Source organism: Coloeus monedula (genome assembly GCF_965178545.1).
Source record: "Coloeus monedula genome assembly, chromosome: 11".
Lineage (NCBI taxonomy): Eukaryota > Metazoa > Chordata > Aves > Passeriformes > Corvidae > Coloeus > Coloeus monedula.
This window is the reverse complement of record NC_138791.1, coordinates 9,848,938-9,865,984: the sequence shown is the minus strand read 5'-3', so window position 1 is coordinate 9,865,984 and position 17,047 is coordinate 9,848,938. Positions and strand designations below refer to the sequence as shown.

Genomic DNA, 17,047 nt, shown 5'->3' with positions numbered 1-17,047 from the left:
AGGGAGCAGGGCGATGCAGAGGATTGCACTACATCCTTATGAGCTTCCAGCAGTCAGAACCCAAAGATTTCTTTTGCTCCTCTGATCAGCCATGTTCAGATGCATATTTAAAAATAAGACAGACACTGAACTCTGTCTTGCCCCCTGAGGGAATTGCAGCTTCCCCTTTCCAAACCGCCAGTTCAGTGCTGCAGGGAATAGGCAGCCTGGTGTCAGCTCCGATATAGGTTTTGAAATGAAAGGAATGCAAACCAAGGGGACAGAAGAGAGGAGAGGAGGGAGGGAGAAGGTGCAGAGACACTGGAAGGAAGCAGGTGAAAAAATGAAGACAGAGAGGAAAGGAAAAATCTGAGAAGAGACTAGAAAGAGCTGAGTAAAGAGATGGAAGGAGGAGGAAGAGGAAGAGGAGGTAGCAAACCCAGGCAATAGCATATCTTTAACTCACTCATTCCGACTACAAGAAAAATCCTACACATGGCCAGAACTGCTTGTGCTAAGTGGTGAGGAGATCAGTGAGCCACACATAAAATATATGTAAAATACCCACAATCTGAGTTTTAATTACAGAACATCACAGAGAAGTTCTAGAACAATTTACCTTTGCTCCTAGCTTGAACATTTACTATGCACTTTCCTGACCTCATGGGGACCAACCCCAGTGCTAACCTGGCACTGCAACAATCTGGAACTCAGCGCACCACCAAAAAAAAAATCAACCAAACCAAAAATACAATGGAGAAAATAAGTTGGCAGTGCTCTACAGCACTTGATTCTGGTGCCAGTGAGACAAAACAGGGATTCCTCAACCTTCATGTTTCCCCATCCTGCCCAAGAGGATTGGCAATTTGCTAGTGTTTTTAAGCTTAAGAGAAGGATTCCAGGCAATAACCTCAGGGAAACAGGTTTAAAAACCATAAAAAGATACTGTTGGTCTATTGAAAAAACCCAAACACATAATCAAGTGCATACCTACACATAAACTTGCAAGCAAGAAATGCGAAGTTGGGAATCAGGAGGGCAAGTTCTTACAGCCCTACAACATGCACTTCCAGAAGCTCGTCAGAACTTCAGTCGTACTCGAGAAATTTGTGCCAAGATCAAGAAATGCTTCCAACTGTTGACTCTGAAGCAATTATCTGGAAGAACATAAGCTTGCCTGAGGTGAAACACAGTACGGTGTGAACTTACCATCCTGCTGTCAGGACAGACCAAGTACCATGGTAAACACAAATCAAAATAGATGAGGAAAGCACCAACAGAGAGAGCAAAGCAAGAACCAAGGACCACAAGGAGGAGCAGGCAGGACCCAGATGAATAATTGCATCCCTAGAGGCTTGTGGAGCAGTTCAGAGCCACTGAAGAAATTCTCTTGCATACCTGCCTGGTGGGTCCAAACATCAGTTGGATCCAAACCTGCTGGGAAGATTAACAGCTACAGATTAACACATAATCCTTATAACCTTTTATCCACATGACAGTGCACCAGACATCTGTGTTTCAGAAGACTCTTCTCAAGGGAAGATGCCTACTTCAGCCTTCAAGCATCACAACATTCCTGCTTTATGTTGTCCCTTAAGGAAAGCTTTTCATAGCAGCAACGAAAGCTCTTTGCACTGAACAGCTGGAACCAAAGTCAAAGCACAACCTGGCAGTTTTCTTGGCTGAGCAGGGGTGCCACTGAAGCTGAGCTTCACAGGAAAAAAGTCTGTAGTGACAAAGGTCTGAGACAGTGGTTCAAGAGTTGAAGGGAGTCAGAATTGCAACTTGCAGGATTTTCAAGAAGAATATTTTGAACCTTATCCTTCTGCTACAGCTGGCATCCAGAAATTATCTCCCTTATTTCTCTCCTTTAAATATTTTTTTCCCATAACACTTACCAAAGCCACCACCTTCTCAGCAGGAATAGTCAGGACTTGTCAGGTCTTCCCAGATGCTCAGATTAGCTGGCTCTCTTATCCATGTGGGAACTTTCAGATCCCACAGCTTAGTGAGGCAAGGATTTGGACCTAGGATTCAAGTTTTCATGAGGAAATTTCTGTTATTATAGCAGACCCAGTTCCAAACACAGCCACTGTGAACCATGTGACAGGATATGAATCCTCTTCTGTATATTCCATGTGATCTCCCTCTTTGTTTCTTCACACCCCCCTTTTCTCTACAGTATTGCAGCACTTCATTGATTCAACACAATCGACAAGAGAGCATGAAGGCAGAGGCAGCTCTCAGATTGGAACAGCTGGTTTTCTTGATGGCATCATGTCCCAAAGAGAGGTAAGGAATCACAAGAAAAGAGACTGCTTATTCTCAACAGCAAACAACTCCAGACCGGAGAAGAAAGCACAATCCTGCTGACTGAGAAAAAGGCAGCAGTGGGATTTTGAATATATTTCGCACTCCTTGATGGATCGTGCTTGAAGATTTTGTGGGGAAGCAGAGCTCAGAGGAAACCATGCTTCAAAGCCTATCACTGTACTCAAGGGGCCTATGAAAACTTTATAAATATGAACCCCTGCTATCTTGTCCAAAGGCCATCTGCAGACCTGCTGACACAACCAGCTCCTCAATGGCCACATTCCATAACTACACCTTGCTTCCATCAGGCTTTGGAATAAGCTCCTGCCAGCCGTGCCAAAGTGGGCTTAATAATAGATGGACAAGCATGACCAGTGGGGACTGAAAAAAAACCAGTCAAAAGTCATTGACCCTGTGACCAAACTCAGAACAAGCCGTGACAGCACAGCCACGTCACAGCCAACAACCACACTGAGCCCCCAGCTGTGAGCTGGCAGACCTTAGGCTGTTTCATTCACACAGTCAGCTGTCACACGAGTCCTTGGATGTAGGACCACAACACTGCAAAGTTTCCTCTTCCCTCATCTCAGTTGCTCTCCTGCCTCAACACACAGCAGCAAAAAAAAAGCTACTGAGGAGCTGACAACTGCCTGCTCATCAGCATCAGAAGGTGCTGAGGCCAGCAAGGATCTGCAATTGCTCTGATCCCCAGAGCTCAAATTTTCCAAGCATGAAACATTTGCCTGAACAACACAAAAAGAGGTGCAGGAAGCAAGACCACAGGCTGCCTTAAATCCACAAGCCCTTTTCTTTTTCCAGGCTGCTCATACCCAATACTCTACCTTTTATCTCATCCTAAAATAAGAGAACAGGCCTTAGAGGATCAAGCTATAAACTTCTGAAAGCTTTCTGTAGCCTTTTCTTGCAACAAGGGGTTTGTTTCCATTTCTCAAAAGCAAAGACAGAAATCAATAGTTGGACAGAGAAGGCATATTCCAAGGACAATCTTCTTAGTTGCTGTAGTGCCACCCTTGTTGAGTCTCTCTCCAGTGAAGGTGATCACAGTGGTAGGCAGAAGCCCCTCAAACATTCAAGCCAGAGTCTTCAAGTGGAAATAGGTTGTTCATGAGCAGCAGAAACGAAGTCATTTGGATTCCTCCAGATTCATGACTCAAAGTTATGTTTCTCTGTGACCAAACTCACGTCTAATAAAGAGTGAGTCAATATCCTTCCCCCCTGCACAAGCACCACTGGGGTCCCTTCCCTCCACCTAATTGCCTGTTTTCACAAGGTATACAGGAACTTATTACTTCAGAGCCTTTGTGCCTTCTGAGGAACACCACTGCAACTCACCAGCATGTTTAGAGCAAGCAGAGAGTGGGACATAAACTAGGCTCATGGATGCACAACCTGGTTATGTGAGTCCCAATTCCTTAACCAGGGTAAAGCCCCAGACATGGCTCAGGGGGAGCCCCACATTCAGGGGGAGTGCTGGCACACTGAACCCAGGACAGTGTCACTCGTGTCACCTGCGCAGGCTGTGCCCTGCTCTCCAGGGTCTGCTCTGTATATGGCAAAGCTCCTGACCTACCAACATCTGTTCAGTTTTTCTACAAAGCAAGCCAGGGCTCTGCAAGGCAGTACAACATCTTTGTTGACATTTCAGACCCTCAGAGAGAAGCTCTCCTTTGGCTTTGTGTCAGCCACCTTTGGCTGTGTCAGAAAATAGTGCATAGCCTGCTCTCTCAAGCAAAGCCGTCTGCCTGTGCAAAGGTTCCCAGCAAACAGACAGGAGGCGGCAGCTGGAGAAAGGAGACCAGGGATCACTGCACACAATCTCACCTTTTATTATTTAGCCACATTTACTGAACACAGCCTGGCTCTAATCCATCAGTGCAAGAAACCTGCTAATACACCCACCTGATGGGGGAGTTTTTCCTGAGTTTTATGGGGTTCTATTGTAGCAAATATCAAGGCTCAGCAAAACAAGAAGGCATTAAGAAGTGTCTCACACAGCCCGGGCTCTTTCCCAACCAGCACTCATTTGATACCGGATTAAACAAGGAACTTGAGAGTATTCAGTTGTCTCAAGTTCACAACATAGCTTTGTGTGCACACAAGCCACCCATCAGCAGCTGCAAGAACAAAGTATGAATTTCACATTTAATGGCTTCCAAAATGCTTGCTGTTTTTGAACCAAATAGCAGTCCATGTGCCTCAAGATATTTGCTGAAGACTGGAAAGAAGGGAATGCATTAAAACATTATACCCAGTCTACCTTCAGCAATGAACCTGCTTCAGCTCCAGAGGTCAATCTGGAGTCTATAGAAGCTTTAGAGCTTTAAACTTGGCTTTTGCAGAACAATACAGTGATCACTGGTGCCATACAAGCTCTCCACAAAAACTACTCTAGTGCACTCCAACTCTATCACAGTGCCTTCATCAGGTCAGCTCAAGGTACACACAGCAAGGAACACTCCTACCTGGATCACAGCATCCAATACATTTTTCAGTGGCTGTCTACTTTTACAAGATTTGAGAAGATTTCCTGAGCCTCAGAATACTCCTGAATGCACTTAGGCTTGGTACAAAAAGATTAAATACAACCTTGATGTGCCACAGGAAGTTGAACAGTACTGACAATATCCTAGGGCCCAGAAATACTACAGAGCTTGTTAAATGATGGTAATCCTAAGTAGGCCACATTTAGCACTACTGAAGACAAAAGTTTTCAATGGTTCCTGCTGATATGGCCTGAGGGAAACTCTTCTGTTCAAAGTTACCAACTGGTGTACACCTGAATCCATGAAGAGACAGTGTCAGAGAGCCCAGAGGACCATTAGAAGTATCCATATAACTTCCCAGTACACTATGTTTAGCTGCAGGCAGTGCTTCAAAATAAAGATACGTTTCCTCCCTTCTTCCACCCATGAAAAGGAATCAGCAGAAGTTCTCAGACATGTAATTAAGATGGTACTGAGATGGGACAAACAAACAGTAATTCAGTCTCCTTTTCAAATCTTTTGGAGAGATCAGCAAGTCTCCGTATGGTATCTATAACCTCCTATTCTCCAAAGAACTTATTTCATAAAGCTATCAAGTAGATAACTGAAACACAGTGCACTACTTGCCCTACTGCCTCAAATGGAAGATAAAAACCTCAATTCTTTGATATTTAGAAACTTCGGGATTTTTAAAAAAATCTTATGCCAATATACTACTCTAAATTGCAAGGTTTACAGTCCTATCAGTAAAAAGATTTTCATGTAAGAGTATTTTCTAAACAGCAGCTGAGCAGGGACCCATCACATACCTGGGCACTGCTTGTCTGAGCCTTACAGATAGCCAGAGAGAACCCACAAATCAGTTCAGTCCTGTATCACTCTCCTATTTCCACAATAGTCAGGAGAGTGCTACAGAGAAAAAAACTTCAAGAACAGAAAGGAGGTGCTGTTAATATAACATCTAAAGAAGAAAGATGTGCCCTAGACAAAAACTGAACTGCTTATGTAGCTGTGTCAGGGCACTGCATGGTACTAAAAAGAGAATAAACTCAGAACAACCGCAAGTCATAAGTAGGAAACATCCTTCAGAAAATAAGATAAATGTAAAAGTTTCACAGCAGTTTGGTCTGAATGCAAGAAGAAAAAATGTTGCAGCTGCTATCATCTCCCTAAATTTTAAGCTTGCTTTTTGTCCAATTATCTGACTTCCTGAGGATATCTACTGTGAACAAAACTTCAAACAGGCAGAAAGAACATTTGAGGATCCAGGAGTCTGTACATGTACAAGTAACTGTAATGGGAAGGTACCATCTCACACCCGGCAGAATGACACTGCCACCTGCCAAAGGCTTGCATGACCTGGATATGTGGGTGCTCCCTTCAGTTTTTAAGACAGTGTCCATGCTTTACAAGTCATTAGAACATTTCAAATCACCCTCATCAGCAAAGAGGAATCCAGGGAACAAGCAAATTAATAAAAACATCCCCCATTTTCGTATGAAACACTTGGATCGGGTCAGGATTGAAGTACACAGTCCACAGAGAGGAAACTGGAATAATCACTGTGCATGGTTCAACCAGCTCCTAAGTTTAAAAAAAAAATTTAAAATTGTAATCTTCTTTCACCAATGTTAAATTCATCCTGAGAAGGGAACTAGGTACCTGCTGGGACACAAAAAAGCTGCCAATGTAGTGGTGACTGTTGAGAGCTCTCAGTCCCCCAACAAAAGAACAGCGTAATGGTGCTTTATTAACAGTCCAAACCAAGGAATCCTGAGCTTTCTGTACCACAGCTCAGAGAAGCAACCCAACAGACAAGCTCCTCAGAAATAGAAGCCAAGTCCTTGTGGGCAGCAAACATGGACTGATAAACCTAAGGGGAGAGAATGCAGAGGCAGATGGGCAGAGGTAATCGGAAATGACAGAAAGATGAGCAGGCAGAGGCCAAGCAGAGTGCTTGAAGGACAGAGGCAGAAGAGCTGAAATTCTATAGCATACAGGTATTTTAAAAATTAAATCAACAGCTTTCCAATACTGTTATTTTAAAAAATCATTCCCCCTAATATATGCAGGAAGCCAGCTGCTTGCAAAATGACCTTTAAACCCTACCTACCATGCCTTATTAGACTAATTCAGAGCTGGAGGTTGGCTGATCCTGAAATCCATTTATACAGGCATTCAGCAGGGACAAAGAGCAAACACATTGCCAAAATAATTTTGTCTGCATTTCTGCATGCACACTCAGGCTCAACAGCACTTCTCCACCTTCAGAAACAAGGTACACCAGACACTGCAGCACCATCCTAACTCAAGGCTTCTCTTCCTGCTTCCCTCGCATTACAAAGGTAACAAACTTTAATTATAACAAGTGTTGTCTTTCTGGACAGCTTCTGTGACTGCAGAGGTCTTTCAGAGCCTTTCACCAACTCTTACAGGCTCCCAATAGAGGCCTTTAACCAAAACAAACATTATAACCAAAATAATGTTTCTTGCCAGATGGAAGTACCAGCAGCAGAGCTAACTGTAACACTGTATTCAGATCACTGTAACACGTTGTCTTCAACATGTCTTGTTCCTGTATTTGAAGCACTGGTGTCCAGAAAGGTTTTTTCAATTGTCTTGCAAAGGTCTAGCTAGGACTGAAAGCTTTAAATTGTTTTGGAAGCATCACAAGTATGTCAGGAAATTTCTCCAGACAAGGAGGCCTATTGGGCAGACAGACAGTGTCACAGAGGGGTGAAAACCACAAACAATTACTGCAGGCATGATGCAGAAAGAAACCTTCCCTCGAAGCTTGGATTTTGTAACAGATGAATGCTCCACAGCCTTGGACAAGGAGGCTCTGTGGAGAGAACAAACACTAGCAAGCAGCATCAGGGCAACTCCTGCAAACTTTCTCCTCCAGTACACCACAGTTCTGATGAGAAAAGGATTGGCTTCCCACTAATAGGAGGCCTCATCTGTCATTCACTAACTTCCAGAGAAGGGCTAGTTAGAGCAGTCTTGCTTGCTTGGGAGCAACTCTTCCACTGGACTGGGACCACTGCTACAATAACCCCTGCACATGTTGCCTACACAGACACATTCAGCTGAGTGGTGAAGGCTTTAAATCCCACTAGTCCTCAAGGTATTCAGCCCTAAAACCTGCGACAAAAATACTGATGGATGGTGTGTGGAGACTGCAAACTGCACACAGCAGGAAACCATCCTGTGCAGACTATGACCAACAAAGAGCATAACAAATCTTTGGTTTCCCCATTTTGTCATGAAGGCTTTGGCATCACTGATAAAGTTTCCCAAGTTATAGCCAAGTTGTCAGAGAATGGATCTAACATTAGAACGGAAGTTATGGAAGTCAGGGCTACTTTGGAACTTCCTGGGAGTCTGAAAGCACTTGACCACTGACCTTGTGCTTCTAACCAGCAGTTGCTATCAACAGCAATTTTTGTGGATCTGTTTCAATCTAACTTCAGCAGAAAAACACACAGTTTAAAAATTGGAAATAAACTTCTTTCTGTCCAAGACTGCTTGGTCATCAGCCTCCTGGAATTAATCTGAGTAAGAATTTCCACTTCCCACTTGCCAACAGTGCTACAAATCTTTTGTGAAAGAATCTGGCGTTAAAACAGCCTGATGTATCACAACACTCTCTCACCCCCAAGCAACTGTTTTCCATACTAGATAAGCCTGACTGAATACAGGCTACAGTACTTGAATACAGGCTACAGTACTCAGGAAAATGTTGCCTAACACACCATACAGAGAGCACAGAACTAAAGAAACCTTTGATCTGTGTAGTCCCACTAATTTAAGCCTAAAGAGAAATAATTTTTGAAAAGAAAGAGAGAGAATACAAAGAGTGAAATTTTGATACCAAAGTCTAATGAGGCTTTTCAGATAGATCCATTCAAAGACCACATTAGAGCGTCAGGTCAGCTAAGATGTCTCATTCCTGACCCAGCTAACTCTTATAGTATTCTACTGTAAAAAAATTTTAGACTGTTTTTAAACACTTTCAGGCAAACTAAGTTTTAAAACAAGAACTGTAGAAAGATCACATTTCAGAAGTAACAAAATGCCAAATAATTCAACTTCAGAAATTGTAATGGCATACTGACTTCTTTCCCTCTTTTACAGAAGTTGCTTTCAAAATCATCTGTAAAACATACATATTTAGATTAACTTTACCTGTAAGTGTATCTGAAATCAGAACAATCAAGCGAGAAATTAGACTCAAAAGCAATTATGTCTCACTGTAACAATGTCAAACCCCCCAAACAAACAAAAACCAGGAAACAAAAAATAAATGCAGAGAGCCTGGGCATTGAACTGTTAGACAACAGACTGTTTATGAGAAGAGAAATGCAGTCAGAAGCCCTCCTTCCAGACCACGCAATGGATACAAGAACTGGAGAGGTAAAGACAATGCAGAATAGGGACTAAATACCACTGAAAGAGGAGCCCTGAAGCCCAGCCATGCAAGTTTTGAGCTAATTTCTGCTCATTTTCTTCAAAAATTATAAATTTCAGGAGGTTTGTGCTTTACACAGACTACAAAGAGCAGGCAGAGAGAGGAATTTGTTCATGTGGATTAATAAATGCTCACAACACACCAGACTGTGGGGAATATCAGAGCATCATGAACTGCTGAGACACAGAGTAAATAAAGAACTTATGCCTCCAGTTTCATAAACACCAGGTACAGGCAGCAGACATTTCCATTTCAAGTAGGCCAGCATTTACTCTGGAACATGCCTCATATATTAAGATGGAGGTTTATGTCCTTTCAGGCAGCTCTATATTTTTAGTTTATCCACCAGTGAACTCTTGAGGATATGAAGTGTTATGTATAGACCCAAGATGTGCCAGAACCTACAACTGCTGCCTTCAAAATGAAAATAATAACTGTTTCCATCCTTCATAATTAGAAGCAAAATATGGATCCTCTTCACCTTTGCAAATACCAGGTCAGGGTATGCCTGGGTACAGTTAATCCGCTGCTCCTCTGTGTGTACGACTAAACAAACAGCAGCAGCCTGCAGCTTGCAACTCTCCCCTGACTCCCTTGTGGGGGCCATTTATTGAGTCATAAACTCCTCTGATAGTGTTATCACCACAGTATTTGCACAAATAAAGGTTGAAAGAGAGAAATATTTAAAAAAAAAAAAGAGAGAGAGAATTTCCTTTATAGAGAAGGCAAGACAAACCCTTTATAGATATGCTTGCTCTGAGCGAGGACAGACTGACAAAAGGTAGGCAGGACTGGCACATACCTGGCTGAGGATGGCTGGGCACAGCATCCTCAGGTTTATCTGAAACTACAAACCTGAATTCCAGAAAGCTCAAACAACCCTAAAACCTTCCAAGTTAGATATATTGTATTTCAATTGGCACACCATGTGATAGACCTCCTCAATGAGGCTTCAACAGCTAAGATCTACCTCTGCAGAATCCCAGGGGGAGGAGAAATCCTGGCATTTCTCAAATACAGATACAGACCTTGCTGTACCTGGTCCAAACTTTCTTTCTCCAGCCACACACACTGACTGCTCCTCTCTAGCCCGATAAGTACACAACCTATCTAAAAAGTACTCTGCAATCCCTCAGAATGGAAACAACATTTTAGCAAGAGTCTCATGATCCAGAATGATCAGATACCTGCAGTGTAGCCCATGGCATCCAAGTCATCCCAAAGCTGTTTCTCTTAAGCAGAGAGAGATCCAGGTTGCAGAAATGAAAGCTCCCAGCAGGCCACACTTCAGGAGGATCCAGAGTGCTCGAGCAAAACTGCTCCATCAGAATGGGACACTGCAGAAATACCTGCAGCATCCTTTCAGCAATCCAAGTCCCTGCCCACAGATTAGAGACAAACTTCCAGCAGAGTTGTAAATGCTTTCCTTTGCGAGCCAAAAGGGTACTGGGCTTTCGCAGAGATCACTTGGAAATGTAAACGCAATAAATTGACCACATTCCTTTTTATTATAGTCAAGGGCAAAGCAGAAAACAGACTACTCAAGGTTATGTTAAAAGTCTCCCTTCACTGGAATTCAGTCAATCAGTATTTAGCAAGGGCTTGTTTGCACACAGCAGCGTGACTCACAGCAAATGTGTGCGAATTTTCCCTGCACTTTCATTACAAACCCTGAGTGTTCATATACAGAGAAACTCACTCACCAGTTTATTGCGTTGTAATTTCCTCACGTAGACAAGCCCTAAAGCCTTGACAGAAGTAGGTTTACCTTTGTCTGTTATGAATAGCAGATTTGTGAGAAGAAGGACACAGAATAGGGAGAAAGAGTGCAGATTATGAATGGCTCCTAGCTCAATGTATACAGCTCCTACTGACAAGGGAATACACATGTCTGAGTACATAGCTCCTGATAGCTTGGTTTGGCCAGGAGCTAGAGCACAAAAATTTCACCTTGGTCCTTCTGTGAAAGACAGGCACCTAGAGACAGTAAGGAAAGCCCTGAAAAGAAGGGATACATGCTCTTCACTAACAGACATTTTTCTGCACGCAGTTGCAGGAAGCAGGTTCTGTTTGAAATCTCAAATCACATTAATGTATGGTCACCGGAGGCTTCATTTTCCAAGTGGCAGCTGGTTGGAGATTCCCTGGTATAACCGCCAATTACGTAACAAAGTAACCAACTAAAATTCGCCGTCAGCTCAGATTTGCCTATTGGTGTGAACAGAACGCAAGGGCAGCAGAATGGGTCACAAACACTCTGAAAAAGCTTGCATGTGAGTGCATATTTGCACGGGGGAGGGAAGCAATTCACTAATAGGACTCAGCCTTTTAAAACAAAATCATTTGTTTTCCCCTTCCATCTGGACCCAAACTAAGAAATTATGCAGATTTGCACTGCCCACTCTGCTTTTCCTTCCACACCCGCTTCTCACTGGCACAAGATAAAACCTTGGGGAAACAGCAGCAGCAATTTTCAATTCTCATTATCTAACAGCAGCAGTAGTTCTTGGGGAAACTTGTGGTCAATAAACTACAAGCAATTTTGAAAGACACAATGGGAACTGCCCCTCCTACAACTATCCCATTATCCCAGCTTTTATTAGATTTAAAGCCAGCGATTTTTATGCTGTAGCTCAAGTTCTGCAGAGCCATGGAAACAGACCACCAGAAAAGATAAAACAGTCCTAAATTAAACAGGAGCTATCACAGTGACACCCTCTAAAGTCAGAGAACTTCCACATAAGCAAAGCATGGGATGCAGCAAGGAACCCAGCGCCTAAAGGGGCTGACACTGCTACAGTGAGTCAACAGTGACATGACCAAAACTCAACATTCAGGATGGTATGAAGAGAAAAGCTCTTGAACAGGTTAGGCAGGGCAAGTTGAAAGCATAGTAGCTACAAAGGCAGACAACCAGAGCAGGATCCTGCTCCCATAACCATGAGCCAGAACAGGCACCAACTTTGTAGTCTATGCTCTGGATGTGCCTCCCAAGAGGCAGAGGGAAATACTTACCTCTGGCTGGCAATTCAGCTGGCCTGTTTCAGATGACTTTTTAGAATGAAATGCATCATGCTCTACATGTGCCTATTTCTTTCTGTTGACTACAACAGATGGCCCAATAGCCAGAAAATATACAAAACAGGTAAAAATAGCTATATCTCTACCATGCACTACAATAAAGTAACCTGTTCCAGGAAGAGGGGCTTTACAGGAAACCAGTAGAAAATAAATTTTAAAACTCATGGAGTGATTACCTGATCCATTTGTTCATGGGACAGAAATAACTGAGGGTGTACCTCAGCTCCTGGCTCAGAGATGTGCACAAAAAGGCAAAGGGAAATGGGTGTCCAAAGGAATTGTCTCAAACAACATAGGAAGGGGGAAGATGCAAAGAATTATTCTCATCCACTGTAAGCTGTAACTTTCAGTCTAGAAACCTAGAGCTTGCTTTCTCTGAGTCTAATGTATACCATGCCCTGGAGACACTTCTACCAGCCATCAAAAGGAACTTGCAGAGAACCAGATGCTTCATTAAAGAATATTCACCAAGCCTTATAAAATCTTTAGTAAAAAGCAGAAGAACAAATCACCAGCATGCAAGTGAGCTGAAGTCACACATCCAGCTTTGATTACATTTCCTCTTGCACTGGAAAACAAATCATGTTTTTTTTTAAAAAAGGTAAAAAATACCCAGAAAATCAAGAGATTCTGGCCTTTCTTTCCACATTCCTCCGACCTGAGTTTCCTGAATAAGGAATGCGTGAGACAAAGCCATTTGGTATCAGACGCTAATTTAAACTTAAAGAAAAATAACAGCTTAAAAAGGGGAAGGGAGGAGGGAGTTTTAATCCTACATGTTAAAACAACAGCTTGTGATTGCTTCATGTATCTCAGGAGTCAGAAAAGCCAGTAAGAACAGTGAGGCAAATTGTCAGCTGTCCTGGGACAAAAGGAAACTACAGAAGACATATTGCCTTACAAAAGTTTTATCTGAATTTGTACTTACAGAACCCTCTAGTGCCTATCCTCTAGCTGCAAGGTGTTATTTACCTATTCCTTAGTCTCTCAAGCCCCTTCTTAAAACACAGCAAGATTTTCTGCCACATGGTCTTCATCCACAACAAATTAATGTCCTGTGCACTTCTCCTTCCAGGTAGTTTCTATTAACAGTGGGGAAGAAGTTCATTGAAGACTCTGGGAACAAAGACAACCTCCAGTTTTTGGCATATAAAGAAAACCTACCAAAACCTCCACCAAATCCAAAAAAGATCCAAGTTATTGGGATCTTTCACTGCCCTCTGCTGTTACCAGTCATTTAGCTTCCAACTTACTCTTTAATAATGTTGAGCTGGGGCTCAGGGCTGGCAGCATCCCAGCCCCTTTCTCAGGCGGGTTGGAGCCACAGCTTGCAAATATGCTGAAGTTTAATGCAATCTGTCTTCTTTGGTAATCACATTCCGCCCGCACTGCATGCAATAAAGATGTATTGGTAAATGCATTTGCTAAAGATATACTCCACTGAAAAGGCTACAAGCCTGATTTAGAGGAGGCAAGGAGGATAACAGAGGCTGGCAATAGATGCACCAATGCTCCGCACACAGCAACCAGGGGCACAGATTGTGCAGCAACAGCACAGGCACCACTTTACTTTAAAGCTGAGGAAGAAAAAGAAACCACATGTTTTGGGAGCTGGGGACTTTAGAGATATCAGAGAAAAGCCCTTTCCCTGGCAGCTTTAACCTTGCTGATTTGCAGACATACAAAGACCTTCTTTGTAAACAGGAAGGAAAAAAATTCCACTAGGACTAGCAACAACATTTGGTCTAATATATCCTGACAATTTTCCCATCTCCTTCTGTCGGGCTTCTTCTGGGAGCCGGCTGGCAGCTTGTTTCATGTTATACTTAAATCAGGCATACAGCTTCCCCTCACAATGCTAATGCAGAGGAAGACTGCTTCCATGGAATATCCACCTCTCCCCCACCCTGTGCTTTAGTAATCCCATGAGAGAAGTCTCAGTTTTCTATTACCATCCTTTCCCCCAAATCCACTTTACTATATTCTCAGCACCTTTTGGAGAATTTTCTACTGTCAAAAAAAAAAAAAAGGAAAAAACCAAAAAACAGAAAAGACTGCCCTTGAGGGACACCTGACCCACTGAATTCTCACATGGCCCAGGACCATACCCTAGTTGTAATGTCCAAATACTTCATTTTCTTTTCCCCTTCACTTGTTTCAATAGCCAGAAATTCTTCCAAGGTACTGAGCAGCCACTGTCCTAAGGCATCAACAGAACCTACTGGGACTCTGCATCTCAGAAGGAAGAGCCGTAAGGCTTCCTGGCCTCCCACACAAGACGAACAGCTTTTAGGAGTGTGCAATTTTCTTAATAGACAGCAGCTTTGCCCAGTACAGAACCTTTCCCCATGCAGCAATGAAAAGAAGCAAGACCTCCAACTGCAAAGTCCCATAACAGGAGGATGTTTAGAGACTGTTGAAAATGTTGCGGACATTGCCAAAATGGATTTACCCACTGTTTGCAGTATACAACATCCAAGAAGGCAAAACTAGGGAAAATCATTCACTGACTTTGAAACCTGGGAGCATTGGTTCTACTGTTGTGGTGGCAGCTCAGTACAACAGGACCCATTGATGGGAATGAAGTGGGGACATACCACAGTGTGACTGGGTAATGTGGAATGAATGTGGGAAAATGGATCCCAAGGAAGATTTGTCTCCTAGGAAGATTGCAATTTCACTAACAGATACCACAGATCTCAAAAACATTTCTCAGAAGAAAACACCATGCAAAACAAGACAGCAAAGCCAGGCAGTACAACAGAGAAGCTTTTGTTACCTTCTGAGCTGCATTAACACAGCGCTGATATTCCTTCGCCAGTTCCGAGCATTTGAGCGCTTCACATTTGTTTTCTCGGTAGCACTTCAGAATTTCAGACTGCAGGTTTGCACAGACAGGATCAGTGTTCCTCCTCCTGCAGGGAAAACAAGCACAGAATGATGTGTGAAGAGGAGTTTTCAACCACTTACTACCACTTTGCCAGTAACACACATACTAATTTTATGCTGGAGTCATGTAGTCCTAATAGAGAAACTGGTGGGAACAGCAATCACCAAAGTGGGTCAAATGACCAACAGCATCTTTCAGTTGAAAAATCCAGGGTACTGAGCAGAAAGAAAGAACATGATCTTTCTCAGCTGGTCTGGAAGGCTGTTTTACCCTTTTATAAAACATCATCTCTCCTCTGCAGTCAGGAGGAAAAAAAATCCCCAAGTCCAAGAGTTTCAATGATTTTCCCAACTCACACTGGAAATCTTTGGCAGAACTCAAGAATCCTGGCTGGGCCTGCACTAGATCTGTAACAGTCTGACAAGGAACTGAACAGACTTGTTGAATAGGCCACCCTGATCTATTGAATTCTCATCTATTTAAACACTACAAGAAATTCAGCATGGTTGGAAGCACTGCAATTCTCCTAGTGACTAGAAAAAAACCCCAGAATAATAGCAAGACCAGATATCTGTTTCTTTGTATTTCTGCAGCAATTAGTACTCATACTCTGTAAATGGCATTGACAGCTACCCAAGAACAATTAAGGATGATGTTCTTTTACTCTAATGTGCATGTGTACATATGGCACATCATCAGCAACAGTACCAATAAAGGGGAAGGTCGTTGTAAAACAATCCCAGCAACAATGGCACAAACACAGTAACAACAGTGACATCAGCTGCACAGACAGGCAGACACAAATTGCAGGAATTCGCAGCACCATGGCCATGGTATGTTTTACCAGAGAATAAGAGAACATATGCTTAGGTGTAGCAATCCTCAGATGGCGTCTCCTAAACCATAAATCCATTTAATTCCTTGCTTTTCCTGCCCCAATATGCTTAGAGATCTGTGCCCAAATATCAAATACACCTCTTCCTTCCAAAGCACTTGATGCTACAGGCAGGCAATTATGCCATGCTATGATGTATTCATTTCCACAGTAGCTTATTCAGCAAAAGGGCTGCATAGCAAGGCAGAGAGAGAGAGAAAACATGACCTATCCCTGGGCATGTCACAGTCTCTCAGGTGGAACAGATTTCTAAGAAACAGGAAATCTTAAACCAAGATCTAAAAGCTTTTGGAGAGCTCAGATATGAGGTCCCAAATCATGCACATCTGTGTAAGGTGCTCAGGAAAGAAGCAGAAGGACCAAATGAACAATAATTTTGTCTTTTCCATATCAGCAACCTGGGTGCACTCTCAGAATAATTTGGCTGAGATTTACTCTAATTAATACTTCTTCAGTCCTCAGTCTTACTGCCAACATATATGGACAAAGTAGGAATTTATCAGTATGACAGCCACACTCTACAACACTGAGATTTGGATCAGAAACCATCAAAGATACTATACCGACTTCTTTTTCCACCTCTTTACTAATCTTACAGCTTTTAGAAGAAACTTATTCCATGCACAGTCTCTAAAGGCTAGTGTTCATTTCTAATTTCTATGTTATATAGCAAATCACCTTTAAAGCCTCGAAAATCCATATTCTAAAAAAAAAATCTTCAAATTTTGGGATAGAAAAGAACCCAGAGAGAGCTTCAGAAACTCATAATGTTGGCATTTTGCTTTGTCACTAACTTTAATATCACTCTAATCAAATCAGTGAGACTGTGGAAATGATACCAAACAATACCAGGTCAGGAAATACCACCAAATCCCTCCATTCATTGAAAAAGTTAAGACTTTTAAAATTAGGTT

General features: G+C 42.6%; 1 protein-coding gene across 3 annotated transcripts in view; it reads right to left on the bottom strand.

The window, feature by feature from the left end:
* CHCHD6 (coiled-coil-helix-coiled-coil-helix domain containing 6) overlaps positions 1-17,047 on the bottom strand; it is a 110,048-nt gene that overhangs the window by 21,973 nt on the left and 71,028 nt on the right. For all 3 annotated transcript variants that reach the window (XM_082288485.1, XM_082288486.1, XM_082288487.1), the window contains one exon: positions 15,128-15,263. In XM_082288485.1, the coding sequence (XP_082144611.1) occupies positions 15,128-15,263 (136 nt within the window). The remainder of the gene's footprint in view (positions 1-15,127; positions 15,264-17,047) is intronic.